Source organism: Bombina bombina, chromosome 10 (genome assembly GCF_027579735.1).
Source record: "Bombina bombina isolate aBomBom1 chromosome 10, aBomBom1.pri, whole genome shotgun sequence".
NCBI lineage: Eukaryota > Metazoa > Chordata > Amphibia > Anura > Bombinatoridae > Bombina > Bombina bombina.
In genome coordinates this window covers 27,004,076-27,027,607 of record NC_069508.1, presented here as the reverse complement: position 1 = coordinate 27,027,607, position 23,532 = coordinate 27,004,076, and the positions used below count along the sequence as shown (strand labels likewise).

Sequence of the window (23,532 nt, the reverse complement as noted above, 5' to 3'; positions counted from 1 at the left end):
CTTAAAGCCTGCTGTGAAATTAATTTACCTCTGAATAAATGCAGCTCTAACAAATAACATTTATCATCTTTTTCTCTATCACCACCTGCTAGTTGCATATGTAACGGCCCGCATTATAGTTCTGGTTATAATCCCTCATTTGGTGTAAAGGTGGTCCACTTTGTACTATCCGTCATTTCTATGTGTATTTTCCCAGGTATCTGTCCAGATCCAGGGATCCTCAGGCGGAGGCAGTGGATGCATTGTCACTTCCTTGGAAGTATCATCCTGCCTATATCTTTCCGCCTCTAGTTCTTCTTCCAAGAGTAATTTCGAAGATTCTAAAGGAGTGCTCGTTTGTTCTGCTGGTGGCTCCAGCATGGCCTCACAGGTTTTGGTATGCAGATCTTGTCCGGATGGCCACTTGCCAACCGTGGACTCTTCCGTTAAGACCAGACCTTCTATCACAAGGTCCTTTTTTCCATCAGGATCTCAAATCCTTAAATTTGAAGGTATGGAGATTGAACGCTTGATTCTCAGTCATAGAGGTTTCTCTGACTCTCTGATTAATACTATGTTACAGGCTCGTAAATCTGTATCTAGGAAGATATATTATCGAGTCTGGAAAATTTACATTTCTTGGTGTTTTTTCTCATCATTTTTCTTGGCATTCTTTTAGAATTCCTAGAATTTTACAGTTTTTTCAGGATGGTTTGGATAAAGGTTTGTCTGCAAGTTCCTTGAAAGGACAAATCTCTGCTCTTTCTGTTCTTTTTCACAGAAAGATTGCTAGTCTTCCTGATATTCATTGTTTTGTACAAGCTTTGGTTCGTATAAAACCTGTTATTAAGTCAATTTCTCCTCCTTGGAGTTTGAATTTGGTTCTGGGGGCTCTTCAAGCTCATCCGTTTGAACCTATGCATTCGCTGGACATTAAATTGCTTTCTTGGAAAGTTTTGTTTCTTTTGGCCATCTCTTCTGCTAGAAGAGTTTCTGATTTATCTGCTCTTTCTTGTGAGTCTCCTTTTCTGATTTTTCATCAGGATAAGGCGGTGTTGCAAACTTCTTTTACATTTTTACCTAAGGTTGTGAATTCTAACAACAATAGTAGAGAAATTGTGGTTCCTTCATTGTGTCCTACTCCTAAGAATTCTAAGGAAAGATCGTTGCATTCTTTGGATGTAGTTAGAGCTTTGAAATATTATGTTGAAGCTACTAAAAATTTCCGAAAGACTTCTAGTCTATTTGTTATCTTTTCCGGTTCTAGGAAAGGTCAGAAGGCTTCTGCCATTTCTTTGGCATCTTGGTTGATATCTTTAATTCATCATGCTTATGTCGAGTCGGGTAAAACTCCGCCTCAAAGGATTACAGCTCATTCTACTAGGTCAGTTTCTACTTCCTGGGCGTTTCGGAATGAAGCTTCGGTTGATCAGATTTGCAAAGCAGCAACTTGGTCTTCTTTGCATACTTTTACTAAATTCTACCATTTTGATGTGTATTCTTCTTCTGAAGCAGTTTTTGGTAGAAAAGTACTTCAGGCAGCCGTTTCAGTTTGATTCTTCTGCTTATAATTTCAGTTTTTTTCATTATAAGATTTTAACTTTATTTTGGGTGTGGATTATTTTCAGCGGAATTGGCTGTCTTTATTTTATCCCTCCCTCTCTAGTGACTCTTGCGTGGAAGATCCACATCTTGGGTATTCATTATCCCATACGTCACTAGCTCATGGACTCTTGCTAATTACATGAAAGAAAACATAATTTATGTAAGAACTTACCTGATAAATTAATTTCTTTCATATTAGCAAGAGTCCATGAGGCCCACCCTTTTTTGTGGTGGTTATGATTTTTTTGTATAAAGCACAATTATTCCAATTCCTTATTTTTTATGCTTTTGCACTTTTGTCTTATCACCCCACTTCTTGGCTATGCGTTAAACTGATTTGTGGGTGTGGTGAGGGGTGTATTTATAGGCATTTTGAGGTTTGGGAAACTTTGCCCCTCCTGGTAGGAATGTATATCCCATACGTCACTAGCTCATGGACTCTTGCTAATATGAAAGAAATGAATTTATCAGGTAAGTTCTTACATAAATTATGTTTTTTACCTCTGTAATTACCTTGTTTCTAAGCCTCTGCAGAATGCCCCTTAGCTCAGTGCTTTTGACAGACTTGCATTTCAGCAAATCACTGCAGACTCCTAAATAACTCCACAGGAGTGAGCACAATGTTATCTATATAACACACATGAACTAGTACTGTCTAACTGTGAAAAACTTTCAAAATGCTCTGAGCTAAGAGGCGGTTTTCAACGGTTTAGAAATCAGTTTGAGCTTACCTGGGTTTAGCTTTTCAAAAATACCACTAAGGGAACAAAGCAAATTTGATGATAAAAGTAAATTGGAAAGTTGTTTAAAATCACATGCACTATCTGAATCATAAAAGTTTAATTTTGACTAACTGTCCCTTTAAGGCATTCAGACTTTTTTGGAGCCAGATTTCCTCTTGTATAAGTACCGCACACTAAGATCCGAATTTGCACTTTCACAAGAATAAATCCCGCTCAGAAAAGAGCCAAATTCCACCAGCAGCCGCCTTCGTCCGTATTCGGCAATGAACGAAACTGCCGAATACCCATCTCTAGTGACCACCATGAGTTATATATCTCAGATTTACCAACTCTCCTGAAATGTCTGCAGTTTATATTCTGCCAGCGTATTCTTTAAATGGGTGTCAAACACCTCAATAGTGTAATCTAAAATTTTTAATTATATGTGGCAAGAACTTTGCAATATGCTATCATATATTTCACCTATTTCTGTAATTCAATTCTGAAAACTGGGGGCTTTCCAATTCCTGTTAAAAGCTGAAGTGCAGACTCCAAATGCAACACTGTTATATTCTGCACACTCCAGTGACCCATGTATAACGTCTCTAATTGACCTCAGAAGAGAATGAAACCTAGGTTGCAACATGGAGGAACCTGGTGCTTTATGGACACTAAAACGTTGCATGTATTTTTTTTTCAGCATTTAAACACATAATATAACTTTAACAAATACATCTACATAGTATTCTCAGGCTAATCATTCACGTCATTCTATAGCATTTATTTAGCGTAAGTATTTTTATACCTACGCCTGGTTTGTATTAGCAGTTAAATGGACACTGAACCCAATTTTTTTTTCTTTCGTGATTCAGATAGAGCATGAAATTTTAAGCAACTTTCTAATTTACTCCTATTAATCACATTCTCTTCATTCTCTTGGTATCTTTATTTTAAATGCAAGAATGCAAGTTTAGATGCCGGCCCATTTTTGGTTAACAACCTAGGTTGTCCTTGCTGATTGGTGGATAAATTCATCCACCAATAAAAAATTGCTGTCCAGAGTTCTGAACCAAAAAAGCTTAGATGCCTTCTTTTTCAAATAAAGATAGCAAGAGAACAAAGAAAAAATGGTAATAGTAGTAAATTAGAAAGTTGTTTAAAATTGCATGCTCTATTTGACTAACGAAAGAAAAAAATTGGGTTCAGTGTCCCTTTAATCACTGTTTTGCCAAAAATCTTCATCAAAATGAAGTATTTTATAAACCTTTATGTGACATTTTGTTAGTGAAGTTTGCAGGAGTTTGCTTTTTCAGATGCTGATGTGTTCCGTGTTCCATGGCTAAATTCTAATACATCTACAACTGCTTTATTAATTGTAACAAAGCGTTTATATCCCTGGGATTAAAGCTGAAAATTGTCTTTAAATTATTTACAGGTTTCTATTGTGTTATGAGTTCTAAATATGTTCCAGTGTGTTCTTGTTCTTAAAATCTTCTGTCTTATCCTTTATGTAGCGTTCTGTTGAGTAATTCGCAAATCATCTGTTTAATATTATCTTAATACATTAATGTACCAGACTGACATTTCTAGCAATAAAAGACTTAAAAAATACAATGGCATCTAGGCCTTTATTATAGTCCGTTATGTCCAAGGACAATCGATTTCTGTAGTGAAAAGTAAATAGGTGTTTTTTTAAGTATTTATTGTTATAACCTGTAATATTTGAAATGTATTTATCTATTTTTTATGTATGTTTTTCTGTTTCTTTAAACTCTTCCAAGGAAATTTTTCTTTTTGTAATATTTGCTTGATATATCATTGTGTTTCAGAATTCTCCTTGCTATTCTCCTAATTGTTCACCACATCACACCTTAGAAGAGGCTCAACTGGTGTGCTGATATTTATCATTAAATTGGTTAAAAAAAATTGCTCTTCTCCTAAGGCGAGATGAGGCGACATATTGATAAATATCTCCTGTCGAAAATGTGCCTAATTTATCATCTACTAAGACTGAAATCCCAGCCAACAATAGAAAGTATTCCATCTTCACCCAACGAGCTAAGAGAAAAATTATTTCTAATGCTGTTAAATTATTATTATTATCGGTTATTTGTAGAGCGCCAACAGATTCCGCAGCACAGTACTTATGGAGAACTTCTATGCATCGATTTGTAGGCGAAATGTGCGTTCTCGATAAGTGCAAATTTTTTTTAGAAATAAGTGGCTTGGTAAATTTATCGGTTTAACAATAGCAATGACAACTACGACTGTCTGATTTAACCCTTTTTTGGTGCGCCTAGGCGAACATGAACTGAGTTAGAGACATTTTATAGTTTAATTTGCATGATTTTAGGTGCAATTTGAATTTATAAATATGGAGATTAATTCGCCAGCTGATTTATAGGTGCAAATACTGGAGAATTGTGTTGATAAATCTTGCCCATGTTAGAGCATTTTTTATTGCACAAAGGTAACTTTGGGGTCGTTCTAGTCTTTCTGATTTTTTTCCCGATGTTGGAAAAACAGGAACTGACTTTTTTTTTTTTTTTTTTTGTTAACAAAGTGATCACAATCTTTCAAACAGCCAAGAATGTTAACTCACACAAGAATTAATCACTATTTTACCGCAGCGGCACCCTGAACTACTGATAATAGATACTGATCACTGAAATCCCATATGGTTAATGGATTCTGTGTGTGGTTTGCAGTTGGACAGAGCGGTGTTTGATACGTTTTTAAAAATGTCTGACATTTGTATATTGGCATGGTGGGTATACTGCATGATTGCTCAGTAATGTTTTTTGTTTTTCAAACTTTTAATATGGTAAACGTTTTTTTTTTTTGTTTATGTTTATTATTATTTATTAAAGGGACATGAAACACACATTTTGTACTTCCATGATTCAGATAGAACATTAGTTTTTAAACAACTTTTCAATTTACGTCTATTATTGGCTTCATTCTCTTCTTATCCTTTGTTGAATGAGCAGCTAGGCACTATTGCGAGTTAACTGAACACATCTGGAGGACCAATGACGAGAGGTATTTATGTTCAGCCACCACGCAGCTATCTCCCAGTAGCGCATTGCTGCGCTTGAGCCTACCTAGATATGCTTTTCATGAGCAGCAGTGCACTAATAGCAGCTGACTACACACATATGCCCTTTGCCATTGACTCCACAGATGTCTTCAGGTAGGTTCCAGTAACTCCTATCTATTCATGTGCAGGATTTTGTAACACATGAATGTTTGCTGCGGAATTGGAGCTTACGCTTTACCACTGTTCTCTCAGAGTTTGTTCTTTTTATGTTGAAAATACAGATTTGTGCGGAAAAGGAAAATATATCGTCAAGTGAGCTAGCTCTTCAGCAGAAACTGCACAGTCTCGAAAATGACCTGAAACGCAAAATGGCAAAGCAGAAACAGCTTGCAAGCACATTAAACTCTGTAAGTACATAGATTCATACGTTTGTTCTTTCACATCAGGTTCTAATTGGATTCATTTCTGATTGCTTTACTAATGAAATCCAGATAGCAGCTTTTCTTTTTAAGTTTAATATCCATATTTGTTTTAGTCGCTAAAATGGAAGTCGGGGCGCAATATATGCAGCTGAATAAAGTGTCATTTACTTTACTGATTGCTTTATTATAGGCTCGTAATGTGAACATTACCTTTAAGATATATAACGGCAATTCATAAAACCTACATTAGCTTTTTGTTAGAATCTTTAGCAGAATAGTGATGGTGTTTGGTAAAAATAATCACGGAAACTGAATAACATAACATTTTATTTAGCATTTTAACCTAGTAGAATTGTTTTTAAAATTCTACATATATTGTTCATATCCTCTTCCTAACAGGAAGCAGGGTATCCTTATATTATGTTTTCACTACTCCCGCATAGCTGACATCATTTTCCATACATTAGCAACATTAGTCAGAATCAGTCATACAATATGGTTGCCACCTGGCCAGTATCTTACCCGAACATTTAGCTTTTTATGTATATGTATTGCCCAGTTTTAACTAGTGCAGTAGGATGTAAAGGGTATATCAGAGTGCAAAAAAGAAAATGCTCTAATATGTTACAGCATTTTATTTCAACAATGGAGACTAAGAGAGTAAAGTAAATGTGACAATAGCAGTAAATAATAAAGTTTTGTATAAGTATGTGCTCTGTCTGAATCACACAAGTTTAATTTTGCCTTTCCTATCCCGTTAAGTCTCCTTGTCTCTTTGGTATTGCAGACCGTCTATCACACTTTATTTATGTCTATGGTATGAACTCTATAATGTAGGATGCACTCATGTGTATTGTAAAGCAGAGAACCATGTTTGTTTTGATTTGAAGCTATACCTGGGAAGTGTCATGCTTTCCCTGTTGTCATGGCAGCAGGATCATTTCTTGTGTCCTTGCACTTCCCTGGCTACTAGCTACTTGACTCATCTGCCCCACTACTTACTTGGTGATAAAGGGACGAGGATGTAACATCCTGCAGCGGATATTGCATAGTTTTCTTTTTTTCTTTAAAAAGGAGGCTATTCTCATCATAACTAAGGACTTTTAAAGTGCCATAAAACAGGCTGAGATCTGTGCAGATCCCAAAATGGCTAATTAAGTAAAAATAGTTTGCATTAAATAATTTTTAAAAATAAGCAAAAATACTTAAATAGCTATGCTGTCTGGACACTGTGCTCCACCCATCTTATCAGTGTTTAGACACAGGCATTGTATTTCAACTGAGTTCCCAGCTTCTATCCCTATTTATTTTTGTATTCTACCACAACAACAATAGATATAGATGCAGCCATAAAAGGAATTGTGTGGAGGGAGTTAGAGCTTTACAATTCAGAAACTAAAAAGAAAGGGTTAATGGCGAGGCACTGCTGTATAAATTTGCAGGTAAAGTAATGAAAGTAGATATTATTATATTTTGTCTCTATCTCAACTTGTTTTATGTCCCTTTAAAGTCATATGTTTATGTAGTAGCCGGTGTTGTCTATCTAAAGCTTCCTACAGTTGGACTGTGTTTTATCATTTTTCTCATTAATAGGGGTTCCGCAGTGCCCTACACGCCTTGCACCTTTTTTTTAGTTGTGATGAAGTTACATTTCTCTTTTCCACGTCAGCGTTCGTAGAATAGTGATGTTCAAACTTTGTTCTTAGGGGCTGAAAGCAAACCAGGAGTTTATTGCCTTTGTGTGACTTTATCAGTTTGACAAGATTTGCTTCAGTGATTATCAAAGTAAAAAAATAAGCTATTGTCCCTGTTGTTTTTGCTGAGTTCTAATTATTGTAAATAAAATGCATGCCCACAAATGGATACACGGAATCAGCAGCCTAAAACAGTGATAACGTTTGCTTAATGCATTTGTATTGCAACATTGCTTCTATGTGAATTTGAATTATTGTACTTGTGCGTTTCTATTTTTTACTTTTTTGTCCCCTTTATCTTTGTTTAACCAGAATGATCCTGGGATATTATCTGATTTCTGGCTAAACCCCCTATAGTACTCTTATTTCTGGCTAAACCCCCTATAGTACTCTTATTTCTGGCTAAACCCCCTATAGTACTCTTATTTCTGGCTAAACCCCTTATAGTACTCTTATTTCTGGCTAAACCCCCTATAGTACTCTTATTTCTGGCTAAACCCCCTATAGTACTCTTATTTCTGGCTAAACCCCCTATAGTACTCTTATTTCTGGCTAAACCCCCTATAGTACTCTTATTTCTGGCTAAACCCCTTATAGTACTCTTATTTCTGGCTAAACCCCCTATAGTACTCTTATTTCTGGCTAAACCCCTTATAGTACTCTTATTTCTGGCTAAACCCCCTATAGTACTCTTATTTCTGGCTAAACCCCCTATAGTACTCTTATTTCTGGCTAAACCCCCTATAGTACTCTTATTTCTGGCTAAACCCCCTATAGTACTCTTATTTCTGGCTAAACCCCCTATAGTACTCTTATTTCTGGCTAAACCCCCTATAGTACTCTTATTTCTGGCTAAACCCCCTATAGTACTCTTATTTCTGGCTAAACCCCCTATAGTACTCTTATTTCTGGCTAAACCCCCTATAGTACTCTTATTTCTGGCTAAACCCCCTATAGTACTCTTATTTCTGGCTAAACCCCCTATAGTACTCTTATTTCTGGCTAAACCCCCTATAGTACTCTTATTTCTAGCTAAACCCCCTATAGTACTCTTATTTCTCCAACATAGGTGTGTCCGGTCCACGGCGTCATCCTTACTTGTGGGATATTCTCTTCCCCAACAGGAAATGGCAAAGAGCCCAGCAAAGCTGGTCACATGATCCCTCCTAGGCTCCGCCTTCCCCAGTCATTCTCTTTGCCGTTGTACAGGCAACATCTCCACGGAGATGGCTTAGAGTTTTTTGGTGTTTAACTGTAGTTTTTATTATTCAATCAAGAGTTTGTTATTTTAAAATAGTGCTGGTATGTACTATTTACTCTGAAACAGAAAAGAGATGAAGATTTCTGTTTGTAAGAGGAAAATGATTTTAGCAACCGTTACTAAAATCGATGGCTGTTTCCACACAGGACTGTTGAGAGGAATTAACTTCAGTTGGGGGAAACAGTGAGCAGACTTTTGCTGCTTGAGGTATGACACATTTCTAACAAGACGATGTAATGCTGGAAGCTGTCATTTTCCCTATGGGATCCGGTAAGCCATTTTTATTACATAAAGAAAAAAAGGGCTTCACAAGGGCTTTTAAGACTGTAGACATTTTCTGGGCTAAAACGATTTATATATAAGCATATTTTATACTTCATAGCCTTGAGGAATTATTTTAATCTTGGGAATTATGTAAAATAACTGGCAGGCACTGTATTGGACACCTTATTCTCTAGGGGCTTTCCCTAATCATAGGCAGAGTCTCATTTTCGCACCTCTGTTGCGCACTTGTTTTTGGGAAGCATGACATGCAGATGCATGTGTGAGGAGCTCTGATACATAGAAAAGACTTTCTGAAGGCGTCATTTGGTATCGTATTCCCCTTTGGGCTTGGTTGGGTCTCAGCAAAGCAGATACCAGGGACTGTAAAGGGGTTAAATATAAAAACGGCTCCGGTTCCGTTATTTTAAGGGTTAAAGCTTTCAAATTTGGTGTGCAATACTTTTAAGGCTTTAAGACACTGTGGTGAAATTTTGGTGAATTTTGAACAATTCCTTCATACTTTTTCACATTTGCAGTAATAAAGTGTGTTCAGATTAAAATTTAAAGTGACAGTAACGGTTTTATTTTAAAACGTTTTTTGTACTTTGTTATCAAGTTTATGCCTGTTTAACATGTCTGAACTACCAGATAGACTGTGTTCTGTATGTGGGGAAGCCAAGGTTCCTTCTCATTTAAATAGATGTGATTTATGTGACACAAAATTTAGAGAAAATGATGCCCAAGATGATTCCTCAAGTGAGGGGAGTAAGCATGGTACTGCATCATCCCCTCCTTCGTCTACACCAGTCTTGCCCACACAGGAGGCCCCTAGTACATCTAGTGCGCCAATACTCCTTACTATCCAACAATTAACGGCTGTAATGGATAATTCTATCAAAAACATTTTAGCCAAAATGCCCACTTATCAGCGAAAGCGCGACTGCTCTGTTTTAGAAAATACTGAAGAGCATGAGGACGCTGATGATATTGGTTCTGAAGTGCCCCTACACCAGTCTGAGGGGGCCAGGGAGGTTTTGTCTGAGGGAGAAATTTCAGATTCAGGGAAAATTTCTCAACAAGCTGAACCTGATGTGATTACATTTAAATTTAAATTGGAACATCTCCGCGCTCTGCTTAAGGAGGTGTTATCTACTCTGGATGATTGTGAGAATTTGGTCATTCCAGAGAAATTATGTAAAATGGACAAGTTCCTAGAGGTCCCGGGGCCCCCCGAAGCTTTTCCTATACCCAAGCGGGTGGCGGACATTGTAAATAAAGAATGGGAAAGGCCCGGTATACCTTTCGTCCCTCCCCCTATATTTAAGAAATTGTTTCCTATGGTCGACCCCAGAAAGGACTTATGGCAGACAGTCCCCAAGGTCGAGGGGGCGGTTTCTACTCTAAACAAACGCACCACTATACCCATAGAAGATAGTTGTGCTTTCAAAGATCCTATGGATAAAAAATTAGAGGGTTTGCTTAAAAAGATGTTTGTTCAGCAAGGTTACCTTCTACAACCAATTTCATGCATTGTTCCTGTCACTACAGCAGCGTGTTTCTGGTTCGATGAACTAGAAAAGGCGCTCAATAAAGATTCTTCTTATGAGGAGATTATGGACAGAATTCATGCTCTCAAATTGGCTAACTCTTTCACCCTAGACGCCACTTTGCAATTGGCTAGGTTAGCGGCGAAAAATTCTGGTTTTGCTATTGTGGCGCGCAGAGCGCTTTGGCTAAAATCTTGGTCAGCGGATGCGTCTTCCAAGAACAAATTGCTTAACATTCCTTTCAAGGGGAAAACGCTGTTTGGCCCTGACTTGAAAGAGATTATTTCCAATATCACTGGGGGCAAGGGCCACGCCCTTCCTCAGGATAGGTCTTTCAAGGCCAAAAATAAACCTAATTTTCGTCCCTTTCGCAGAAACGGACCAGCCCCAAGTGCTACGTCCTCTAAACAAGAGGGTAATACTTCTCAAGCCAAGCCAGCCTGGAGGCCAATGCAAGGCTGGAACAAAGGTAAGCAGGCCAAGAAACCTGCCACTGCTACCAAGACAGCATGAGATGTTGGCCCCCGATCCGGGACCGGATCTGGTGGGGGGCAGACTCTCTCTCTTCGCTCAGGCTTGGGCAAGAGATGTTCTGGATCCTTGGGCGCTAGAAATAGTCTCCCAAGGTTATCTTCTGGAATTCAAGGGGCTTCCCCCAAGGGGGAGGTTCCACAGGTCTCAATTGTCTTCAGACCACATAAAAAGACAGGCATTCTTACATTGTGTAGAAGACCTGTTAAAAATGGGAGTGATTCATCCGGTTCCATTAGGAGAACTAGGGATGGGGTTCTACTCCAATCTGTTCGTAGTTCCCAAAAAAGAGGGAACATTCAGACCAATCTTAGATCTCAAGATCCTAAACAAGTTTCTCAAGGTTCCATCGTTCAAAATGGAAACCATTCGAATAATTCTTCCTTCCATCCAGGAAGGCCAATTCATGATCACGGTGGATTTAAAGGATGCGTATCTACATATTCCTATCCACAAGGAACATCATCGGTTCCTAAGGTTTGCATTTCTGGACAAGCATTACCAGTTTGTGGCACTCCCGTTCGGATTAGCCACTGCTCCAAGAATTTTCACAAAGGTACTAGGGTCCCTTCTAGCGGTGCTAAGACCAAGGGGCATTGCAGTAGTACCTTACTTGGACGACATACTGATTCAAGCGTCGTCCCTTCCACAAGCAAAGGCTCACACGGACATTGTCCTGGCCTTTCTCAGATCTCACGGGTGGAAAGTGAACGTAGAAAAAAGTTCTCTATCTCCGTCAACAAGGGTTCCCTTCTTGGGAACAATAATAGACTCCTTAGAAATGAGGATTTTTCTGACAGAGGCCAGAAAATCAAAACTTCTAAACTCTTGTCAAATACTTCATTCTGTTCCTCTTCCTTCCATAGCGCAGTGCATGGAAGTAATAGGTTTGATGGTAGCGGCAATGGACATAGTTCCTTTTGCGCGAATTCATCTAAGACCATTACAACTGTGCATGCTCAGTCAGTGGAATGGGGACTATACAGACTTGTCTCCGACGATACAAGTAGATCAGAGGACCAGAGATTCACTCAGTTGGTGGCTGTCCCTGGACAACCTGTCACAGGGGATGAGCTTCCGCAGACCAGAGTGGGTCATTGTCACGACCGACGCCAGTCTGGTGGGCTGGGGCGCGGTCTGGGGACCCCTGAAAGCGCAGGGTCTTTGGTCTCGGGAAGAATCTATTCTCCCGATAAATATTCTGGAACTGAGAGCGATATTCAATGCTCTCAAGGCTTGGCCTCAGCTAGCAAAGACCAAGTTCATACGGTTTCAATCAGACAACATGACGACTGTTGCGTACATCAACCATCAGGGGGGAACAAGGAGTTCCCTGGCGATGGAAGAAGTGACCAAAATCATTCAATGGGCGGAGACTCACTCCTGCCACTTGTCTGCAATCCACATTCCAGGAGTGGAAAATTGGGAAGCGGATTTTCTGAGTCGTCAGACATTTCATCCGGGGGAGTGGGAACTCCATCCGGAAATCTTTGCCCAAATCACTCAATTGTGGGGCATTCCAGACATGGATCTGATGGCCTCTCGTCAGAACTTCAAGGTTCCTTGCTACGGGTCCAGATCCAGGGATCCCAAGGCGACTCTAGTAGATGCACTAGTAGCACCTTGGACCTTCAAACTAGCTTATGTATTCCCGCCGTTTCCTCTCATCCCCAGGCTGGTAGCCAGGATCAATCAGGAGAGGGCATCGGTGATCTTGATAGCTCCTGCGTGGCCACGCAGGACTTGGTATGCAGACCTGGTGAATATGTCATCGGCTCCACCATGGAAGCTACCTTTGAGACGAGACCTTCTTGTTCAAGGTCCGTTCGAACATCCGAATCTGGTCTCACTCCAACTGACTGCTTGGAGATTGAACGCTTGATCTTATCAAAGCGAGGGTTCTCAGATTCTGTCATTGATACTCTTGTTCAGGCCAGAAAGCCTGTAACTAGAAAAATCTACCACAAAATATGGAAAAAATATATCTGTTGGTGTGAATCTAAAGGATTCCCTTGGGACAAGATAAAAATTCCTAAGATTCTATCCTTTCTTCAAGAAGGTTTGGAGAAAGGATTATCTGCAAGTTCTTTGAAAGGACAGATTTCTGCCTTGTCTGTGTTACTTCACAAAAAGCTGGCAGCTGTGCCAGATGTTCAAGCCTTTGTTCAGGCTCTGGTTAGAATCAAGCCTGTTTACAAACCTTTGACTCCTCCTTGGAGTCTCAATTTAGTTCTTTCAGTTCTTCAGGGGGTTCCGTTTGAACCCTTACATTCCGTTGATATTAAGTTATTATCTTGGAAAGTTTTGTTTTTGGTTGCAATTTCTTCTGCTAGAAGAGTTTCAGAATTATCTGCTCTGCAGTGTTCTCCTCCTTATCTGGTGTTCCATGCAGATAAGGTGGTTCTGCGTACTAAACCTGGTTTTCTTCCGAAAGTTGTTTCTAACAAAAACATTAACCAGGAGATAGTCGTGCCTTCTTTGTGTCCGAATCCAGTTTCAAAGAAGGAACGTTTGTTGCACAATTTGGATGTAGTTCGTGCTCTAAAATTCTATTTAGATGCTACAAAGGATTTTAGACAAACATCTTCCTTGTTTGTTGTTTATTCTGGTAAAAGGAGAGGTCAAAAAGCAACTTCTACCTCTCTCTCTTTTTGGATTAAAAGCATCATCAGATTGGCTTACGAGACTGCCGGACGGCAGCCTCCTGAAAGAATCACAGCTCATTCCACTAGGGCTGTGGCTTCCACATGGGCCTTCAAGAACGAGGCTTCTGTTGATCAGATATGTAAGGCAGCGACTTGGTCTTCACTGCACACTTTTACTAAATTTTACAAATTTGATACTTTTGCTTCTTCTGAGGCTATTTTTGGGAGAAAGGTTTTGCAAGCCGTGGTGCCTTCCATCTAGGTGACCTGATTTGCTCCCTCCCTTCATCCGTGTCCTAAAGCTTTGGTATTGGTTCCCACAAGTAAGGATGACGCTGTGGACCGGACACACCTATGTTGGAGAAAACAGAATTTATGTTTACCTGATAAATTACTTTCTCCAACGGTGTGTCCGGTCCACGGCCCGCCCTGGTTTTTTAATCAGGTCTGATAATTTATTTTCTTTAACTACAGTCACCACGGTATCATATGATTTCTCCTATGCAAATATTCCTCCTTTACGTCGGTCGAATGACTGGGGAAGGCGGAGCCTAGGAGGGATCATGTGACCAGCTTTGCTGGGCTCTTTGCCATTTCCTGTTGGGGAAGAGAATATCCCACAAGTAAGGATGACGCCGTGGACCGGACACACCGTTGGAGAAAGTAATTTATCAGGTAAACATAAATTCTGTTTCTTCTGTTATGTGTGATCAGTCCACGGGTCATCATTACTTCTGGGATATAACTCCTCCCCAACAGGAAATGCAAGAGGATTCACCCAGCAGAGCTGATATAGCTCCTCCCCTCTACGTCAGTCCCAGTCATTCTCTTGCACCCAACGACTAGATAGGATGTGTGAGAGGACTATGGTGATTATACTTAGTTTTTATGACTTCAATCAAAAGTTTGTTATTTTACAATAGCACCGGAGCGTGTTATTACTTCTCTGGCAGAGTTTGAAGAAGAATCTACCAGAGTTTTTTACTATGATTTTAACCGGAGTAGTTAAGATCATATTGCTGTTCTCGGCCATCTGAGGGAGGTAAAGGCTTCAGATCAGGGGACAGCGGGCAGATGAATCTGCATTGAGGTATGTAGCAGTTTTTATTTTCTGAATGGAATTGATGAGAAAATCCTGCTATACCGTTATAATGACATGTATGTATACTCTTCAGTATTCTGGGAATGGTATTTCACCGGAACTACTCTGTTAAAGGTCACTAATCCTTTTAATAAATATTGTCATGTTAAACGTTTTTGCTGGAATGTAGAATCGTTTACATTGCTGAGGTACTGAGTGAATAAATGTTTGGGCATTATTTTCCACTTGGCAGTTGTCTGCTTTAAATTGTGACAGTTTCGTTTCTCCTCACTGCTGTGTGTGAGAGGGAGGGGCCGTTTTTGGCGCTCTTTTGCTACGCATCAAAAAATTCCAGTCAGCTTCTATTATATTTCCTGCATGATCCGGTTCACTGACAGATCTCAGGGGTCTTCAAACTTCTTTGAAGGGAGGTACATTCTCTCAGCAGAGCTGTGAGAATTTTATATTGACTGTGAATAAAAACGTTACTCTATAATTTTTTATGTCATTAAAGGGACAGATTTCAGCTCTGTCCATCTTGTTACACAGGCGTCTGTCAGAAAATCCAGACGTCCAGGCCTTTTGTCAGGCTTTAGCTAGGATCAAGCCTGTGTTTAAAGCCGTTGCTCCGCCATGGAGTTTAAACTTAGTTCTTAACGTTTTACAAGGTGTTCCATTTGAACCCCTTCATTCCATTGATATAAAATTGTTATCTTGGAAAGTTCTGTTTTTAATGGCTATTTCCTCGGCTCGAAGAGTCTCTGAGTTATCAGCATTACATTGTGATTCTCCTTATCTGATTTTTCACTCAGATAAGGTAGTTCTGCGTACTAAACCTGGGTTCTTACCTAAGGTAGTTACTAACAGGAATATCAATCAAGAGATTGTTGTTCCATCCTTGTGTCCAAATCCTTCTTCAAAGAAGGAACGTCTTCTACACAATCTGGATGTAGTTCGTGCCCTCAAGTTCTACTTGCAGGCAACTAAAGATTTTCGCCAAACTTCTTCCCTGTTTGTCGTTTATTCTGGACAGAGGAGAGGTCAAAAAGCTTCTGCTACCTCTCTCTCTTTTTGGCTTCGTAGCATAATACGTTTAGCCTATGAGACTGCTGGACAGCAGCCTCCTGAAAGAATTACAGCTCATTCCACTAGAGCTGTGGCTTCCACTTGGGCCTTTAAGAATGAGGCCTCTGTTGAACAGATTTGCAAGGCTGCAACTTGGTCTTCGCTTCATACTTTTTCCAAATTTTACAAATTTGACACTTTTGCTTCTTCGGAGGCTATTTTTGGGAGAAAGGTTCTTCAGGCAGTGGTTCCTTCTGTATAATGAGCCTGCCTATCCCTCCCGTCATCCGTGTACTTTTGCTTTGGTATTGGTATCCCAGAAGTAATGATGACCCGTGGACTGATCACACATAACAGAAGAAAACATAATTTATGCTTACCTGATAAATTCCTTTCTTCTGTTGTGTGATCAGTCCACGGCCCGCCCTGTTTTTAAGGCAGGTAAATATCTTTTAAATTATACTCCAGTCACCACTTCACCCTTGGTTACTCCTTTCTCGTTGATTCTTGGTCGAATGACTGGGACTGACGTAGAGGGGAGGAGCTATATCAGCTCTGCTGGGTGAATCCTCTTGCATTTCCTGTTGGGGAGGAGTTATATCCCAGAAGTAATGATGACCCGTGGACTGATCACACAACAGAAGAAAGGAATTTATCAGGTAAGCATAAATTATGTTTTTCTGGCTAAACCCCCTATAGTACTCTTATTTCTGGCTAAACCCCCTATAGTACTCTTATTTCTGGCTAAACCCCCTATAGTACTCTTATTTCTGGCTAAACCCCCTATAGTACTCTTATTTCTGGCTAAACCCCCTATAGTACTTCTCATAGACTTCCTCATTTAGAGCGTTTTTATTCCTTTTTTACGATAACTGTGGTTCTTGAAATTATGTTTCAGTTTGGCTTCTGATCTCTGTTGCCTTTTTATTATGAAGCTTCCAGGCTTTAAAACTGTATATTTTTCCTAATCTGATTTCTGTCTTGGTGTGGACTGCCTGTGTCAGAAATCCTTTCAAATCCTGTGCAGAACAAGCCCTGCAGCATGGAAGGTGTTGCAGACAATAAATCCATCCCTGTTTAGACAGAAAAGCAAGTCAGGATGAGTGACATTAGCTAGACACCTTCAGGTTAGTGAATATAAAAGGAACATTGCTAATCCTTAGTATAACTTAAGACCCTTAAGCACTTTGTTTAAAGAACAAATTTAAATAGTGCCATTATTTTAAAAAAATCCATTAGGCTTTGAGCACTGTTTAGCAAAAGCCTAAATTAATGTTTGCCTGTAGTAGCTACAGGAAGACCACACAATCTGAATATTACTTATATACATCTGAAACTTGTTCCATGATTGAAACGCTTAGATTTTTGTTTTTCCATTTTCCAGTTGAAGATGATTTTCCACTGGTGGTTTACCAGGACTTTATATTTTTGACCTAAGTATGCTTAAGTTTGTAAAGTTTTCCTTTTTCACCATAGTGACCGTCTGAGGATAGGGTGAATGCCCCAAAACGTCACACATTAAAGGTCGCTGTGCTTTAAACCCAGAGAGTGCAGTTTTTTAGATCTTTTGTATGTAGCAGTTTTGCACCCTGGCACTTTACGCTTTAGCAAGTGGGAGTGCGCTTTTTCTCTAGTGTATATATGCATATATACTTATATTTTCTGGCCATCGTTTTGCGACTTATCCCTTTCGCTGCGGAAGTTCTCATGCCGTGTCTCACGGGATGAGAATTAGGCTCCCATTGGAGCCTATGAATGTGCACTCTTTTGAGCGCAATGCTTCCGTGTATTAGCTGATGTTACTCAGTGGAGTGCAAATATCGCTTTAGCGAAAACAATATTTTACGCTCCACTTATAATCTGGTCCTAAATGTGTTAATCACAAAACATGCTTATAGTTTCAGAATTCATCAATATTTTTTGTTCACTCTGCGCATTCTTTCGCAGCTTTGTGTGGGGTGGGGTTTGGCTAATTTTAATTAATTTAAGAAGATCCTAAAGTAACTCTGCTTTCGCTTTAAGAGGCAGCTTACGCAACAAATCACAAGTTGTGTCACCGATCAGTAGCAGATGTTCGTATAAAATCCTTTGACATCAGGGCTTAATTTTGCAGTAGAAACAACATGCCTAAACCTTAAATAACTCAGATGAGAATGAAAAAACAAAGAACCTTGGAAGCAAATGTCAGGCACTGTACCATGGGATCAGTTTGACTTATTTGTACTTTTACATGTGTCCTTGAAACAAAAGTGGCTTTAATACAGTTTATTTAGCACAATTCTCTTTCTAATTAGCCTTTGTTTACTTGCGGCAGAATGTTTTGTTTAATCCATAACCCATACTGGGGGTTTTTTGCTCCTGATTTTATCCATAACTAAATCCTCTTCTGTTTGCTAAACTCCTATCCTGTTTGATGCCAGCAGTGAATGGGCCTAGATGGGCTAAACTTGGCAAGCAAAGCATTTGTAGAGAGCATAAAAAGGACTTTCGTGATTCAGACAACTTTTTACTTCTATTATCAAATTTGCTTTGTTCTCTTGGTAAGGTTAGTTAAAGAGTAAATGTAGGTATTCTTATTGGGGCTCATGTGTATTTAGGACTGTACAGCAGCAGTGTTTTGCAACATTGTAGCAATGTTATACATTGTGGCAAACACTGTTTCCATCGAGTACTAAAGACGTGCACACCCCAAGCCCTAATTAGCCTACCTAGATGTACTGTTTGATGAAAAATACCAAGAGAACAAAGCAGATTTGGTAACAGAAGTAAATTGGAAATTTTACTAAGATTGCGTGTTCTATCGAAACTATGAAATTTCATTTTGACTTTACTGTCCCATTATACAGCAGCTGTTGGAGACCATAAAAATGTCTAGGTGCAAGATAGGACCACAAATGATCAGAGCTGGGGGCACAGGAGGAAGCCTCATCCTCTTCTTTCCATTGGACCCCCACATCTCTTCCTTTCTTTTCTCCTTGCTCCTGGCACTCACTTTAGGGGGGGTTTGGGGGGCGCTGCAGTAATATTTGGTTTGCTCTCAGCTCCATATTTCTAATACGCACTCTGGTATCTCACTCGGCTTTCACTTAAAGAACAGTAAACTTTCTTAAAGGGCCAGTAAACCTAGCAAATAATGTTATATAATTCTGCACAAAGTGCAGAATTATATAACATTAGCTTAGCGCTAGGTTTCTAAAGCAAATTGTTAGATAGATATTTAGCAAAGGAAACAAAACGCCGCTCCTGGCTCTACTGAGCGGGTTTGTTTTCTTCTCCTAAGCGCATCTGGGCACGCTATCTAGTCACAGAGTGCCTGATCGTGCTATTAAAATCAATGTAGCTCGTTCCCGCTCTGGTCTGGTAGTGGGAGCGAGCTACATCGATTTTAATAGCGCGATCGGGCTGGCTGTGATTAGACAGTGTGCCCAGACGCGCTTAGGAGAAGAAAACAGACCCGCTCAGTAGAGCCAGGAGCGGTGTTCTGTTTTCTTTGCTAAATATCTATCTAACAATTTGCTTTAGAAACCTGGCGCTAAGCTAATGTTATATAATTCTGCACTATGTGCAGAATTATATAACATTTTTTGCTAGGTTTACTGGCCCTTTAAGTACTGTTTTGTATTTTGATTGATTTGTCCAAACAAATGTTATTGTCTGTGCAAATGTCTACAGTGTATATTTACATGATTGCAGTGTATTTTGTGTATTACATTGTATCCCTTTCTCTCCTATGTTCACTTTACACTAATGTGTTTTTTTCCCCGGTTTTTTTTTTTTGCAGCTTGAAAAGACGAATGATTTACGTTTGGAGGAATTAAAGCATAGTTTAGAAATAAGTGAAAACCAGAACCAGAGCATGAACAATTATGTACAGTTGTTGAAATCCTTCTATGTCACAATGTTTGAATAAACTACATGGGTTTTTTAAAAAAAAAAAAATGAAACAGATAGTAAAGTATATTTTGTTTATCTTTTTTTATATAGAGATATATAGAGCAGGGGCGGAACTACCATTGGTGCAGCAGGGGCACCAGAGCCCAAGTGCCTGAGGGCCCATAGCAGCCAGTCTAAACATAGGTGTGTGCAGAATATGTACAATTCTAATACAGGAGAGCCTTTATTAATGCAGGTTGTGGCTCTATCTATCTATACTCAATATAACTATACAGAGCAGCATGTATATTATTACTATTGCTTACTACTGACTTACATTTGGGGGCCCTATGTTGAGTAAGTCCGCTACTAACATAAGTGGTAAAATAAAATAAAGACAGGACATGGCAGACCTGGACTTTATGGTTACAGGGCTATCCTCTCTACAGAGCTTATAAACTAAGTATTGAATGGTTCCCATATGTATAAATGATTCAAAAAAAATATGCAATAGCCCATAATCCAATCCATTGGAAGCGTCAGACATAAACATAGTATGCAAGAGTGGGCGATTTATGTTCCTATTTTTATTTCCCCTAACTCTTTCAAATATAATTTAAAGCTTCTGTCTTAAAAAGTAAAACCACTCAAATTACGTATCTTATATAACTGGTAAATCTAGTTAGAAACTATTTGAAATAGTGATTTCAAGCACAGGGGATTTAGCGAACTTTTACAAAACCAAAAGATATAAGGCCAAACCAAAAATTAAACATGGCAGCCAATTAATACAATACTAATAAAGACTGACTAATGTGTTTAACATTTTTTTTTAATTTAACTAATAACAGTTCATGATGTGCACTGTTATTTTCATACCATTTTGTGTAATTTTATGCCACTTTTTTTTTTTTTTTTTAATGTCCAAATAGCTCAGCATGCTAAGGCACTGTGGCTGAGCTCTGTAGCAACCCAAGGGTTGCAGGTTCGATCCCCGGCGAGGTCCACTCAGCCTTTCATCCTTCCAAGGTCGATAAAATGAGCAGCGCCTTGAGACCCTTGCGGGTGATTAGCTGCGCTTTACAAGTATCCAATACATACAATACAAACATGTCTGATTGACAAAGCTCTTGAGAAAGACTCAGATTGCAGGAGCCAAAACCGCTTTATTATTGATGGAAAATCTACAGTGAAGTCTCAAGTAATACCGGAAGCTCATGTTTTTTCATAAGAAGACATGTCTCTGTTTAGAACATTGAATAGACAGGGCACTACAGGACTGTTTTATGGATCAGCCATGGAAATTCTAATTGTTCCCACTCTTATTACAAAAGGCTGATTTATACATGGCTAGTTAATTGTGTGTGACTGAATCACAAGGAATTATTTATTTCATAGTTCTAGATAAAAGCAACATATCTGCTTTCTATATCAGAAGTGTGACTCACAAGGAGGTTTAGTATGTGTATTGCAGTGTTAATTTCGTCGACTAAAACTAGACTAAAATGACTATAAAACTAAAGAGATTCTAATGACTAAAATACGACTAAAACTAAAATGTCATTTTAGTCAAAAGACTATGACTAAAACTAAATCAAAATTTGCTGACAAAAACATTTTATGCAAGGTGTTATAATCAATCCATATCCAATTACTGCTCTTTTGTAAAATTTACGAAACTTCATTTTATTAAATTTTAAGAAAAATAAAGACATGTTATATACCACAACAGTTAAATCTGTATTGCATGTTCAGACCTTAATACCATAAATAAAAACTGTTTAATAAACCTTTACTCCAGGAGTATATAATGAGTTTGGAAGTTCTAGAGCAGTGCTAATATCGTTGCCGAAATTTTTTCGAATCTGTGAACAATCAATTGATTCTTCCTATAGAAATAAGCATAACCTATGAATATGGGTTTAAGTTATGCTGTGCCTGTGCTAGCTGCAGAAACGTTTTGTTGTGTTCAGTTACTTGATACTTGTTTTAATTATTAACAGAGAACTGTTAAAGTTTTTATATTGTTTAAATAATGCATTACACTTTAACTACACCCCTTAGATTTTAGTAGACTAGTCGACTAAAACTAGACTAAAACTAAAACAATTCAGATGACTAAAATACGACTAAAACTAAAATGGCATTTTAGTCAAAAGACTAAAACTAAGACTAAATTGAAACTTGCCGTCAAAATTAACACTGGTGTATTGTTCTTGGTTTATAGTCTAAAGTGGAAATTGTGTATGAATTGTTGGAAAATGTATAGATAATAATTTGTATTCATGAGTTTTACCTTAATGTAGCACAGCTTTTTCTATTTGTTTTAATATCTGTTCAGTGTGGGGGATTTAGTTTAATTGCTGCTTAAAGGGACTTTCAAGGTTCAGACAGAAGATTTAGATTTATGAGTTTTTAATTATTTTATCAAGCTTACAAAATTTTCTTGTGGGACAGCTTGTTGTCGAGTATCTGTGGGACAGCTTGTTGTCAAGTGTCTGAGGGATGGCTTGTTGTCAAGTGTCTGTGGGACGGCTTGTTGTCAAGTGTCTGTGGGACGGCTTGTTGTCGAGTGTCTGTGGGACGGCTTGTTGTCGAGTGTCTGTGGGACGGCTTGTTGTCGAGTGTCTGTGGGATGGCTTGTTGTCAAGTATCTGTGGGACGGCTTGTTGTCGAGTGTCTGTGGGACGGCTTGTTGTCGAGTGTCTGTGGGACGGCTTGTTGTCGAGTGTCTGTGGGATGGCTTGTTGTCAAGTATCTGTGGGATGGCTTGTTGTCGAGTGTCTGTGGGATGGCTTGTTGTCGAGTGTCTGTGGGACGGCTTGTTGTCGAGTGTCTGTGGGACGGCTTGTTGTCGAGTGTCTGTGGGACGGCTTGTTTCTGCTTGAGAGAGGCCACCTGTGTGTGACATAATATTAGTTGGCTTTATCTTATAGTTTTAGGTTTTAATATTAGATGGTGAAGTTTGGGTGTTCTAGATGAAGCCTAGAGTGTGTGGCGATTGGGCATAAGGTGGTGATTTTGGAGAGGAAATTAAATTTACCTGTAACTTTAAGTCCCTTGTCATTTTGCAACCTGGCTATGTCTTGTAACTGTTTGTATTGCTAAAAAAAAAGTGGGACAGTTACCTAGTGTGGATGTTAAAATACCTTAACAGACATGTAACAGAACCATATTTGAAGTTCCTTCAGTCAGTCCTTTTACCTTGGATCTTGGTCAGTTTATGATTACCATAGATCTGAAGAATACTTATACTCCTATCCATACAATTGTCCAGTTCCTCAAAGTTTCTGTAGATAAATTATATTTCTAGTTTGTGCCTGTTCCCTTTTGTTCCACTTGCAAAATCAAGGATCTTTCTAAGTTTTTTTTTTTTTTTACCAAAGATCAGATTTTTCTGACTCCTGTTTTGAACCATAATGAAGAGAGTCAGGGTTAGTTACACTCATGCAGAGGTTTAGCACTGATTTCTTGAAGTTTATCTTGACCTAAGTTAAGCATCGACGATCAGTTACTGTATGTAGTCGGGAAACTAAAGGAATAATATTTAATTGAGTATGAAGTTGCATGGTAGCCATTTATTGATGGTAGCAGCTATGGAAAATACTCATTTTATTTGGTTTTACACACAACATTTCTTGCTACATTTGCTTGTTACAGCATTACTATAGCAGAAACTCTCCCAACAAAAGCTACTATGAAGGAACTGCCTCACCACCTGCAAGTGGCAATTTCTGCCAGTCCTGCCCTCCAGAATGAGGAAGAAAATATATAAGTCTTCAAGCAAGTCACTCTTGTAGGTG

The 23,532-nt window shown here is 38.9% G+C and overlaps 1 protein-coding gene across 5 annotated transcripts in view; it reads left to right on the top strand.

Moving 5' to 3' along the window:
* ODF2L (outer dense fiber of sperm tails 2 like) overlaps window positions 1-19,814 on the top strand; it is a 168,482-nt gene extending 148,668 nt beyond the window's left edge. For all 5 annotated transcript variants that reach the window (XM_053693902.1, XM_053693900.1, XM_053693898.1 and 2 more), the window contains 2 exons: window positions 5,628-5,753; window positions 19,638-19,814. In XM_053693902.1, the coding sequence (XP_053549877.1) occupies window positions 5,628-5,753; window positions 19,638-19,766 (255 nt within the window). In that variant the 3' untranslated portion in view covers window positions 19,767-19,814. The remainder of the gene's footprint in view (window positions 1-5,627; window positions 5,754-19,637) is intronic.
* Window positions 19,815-23,532: the final 3,718 nt, after the last annotated feature.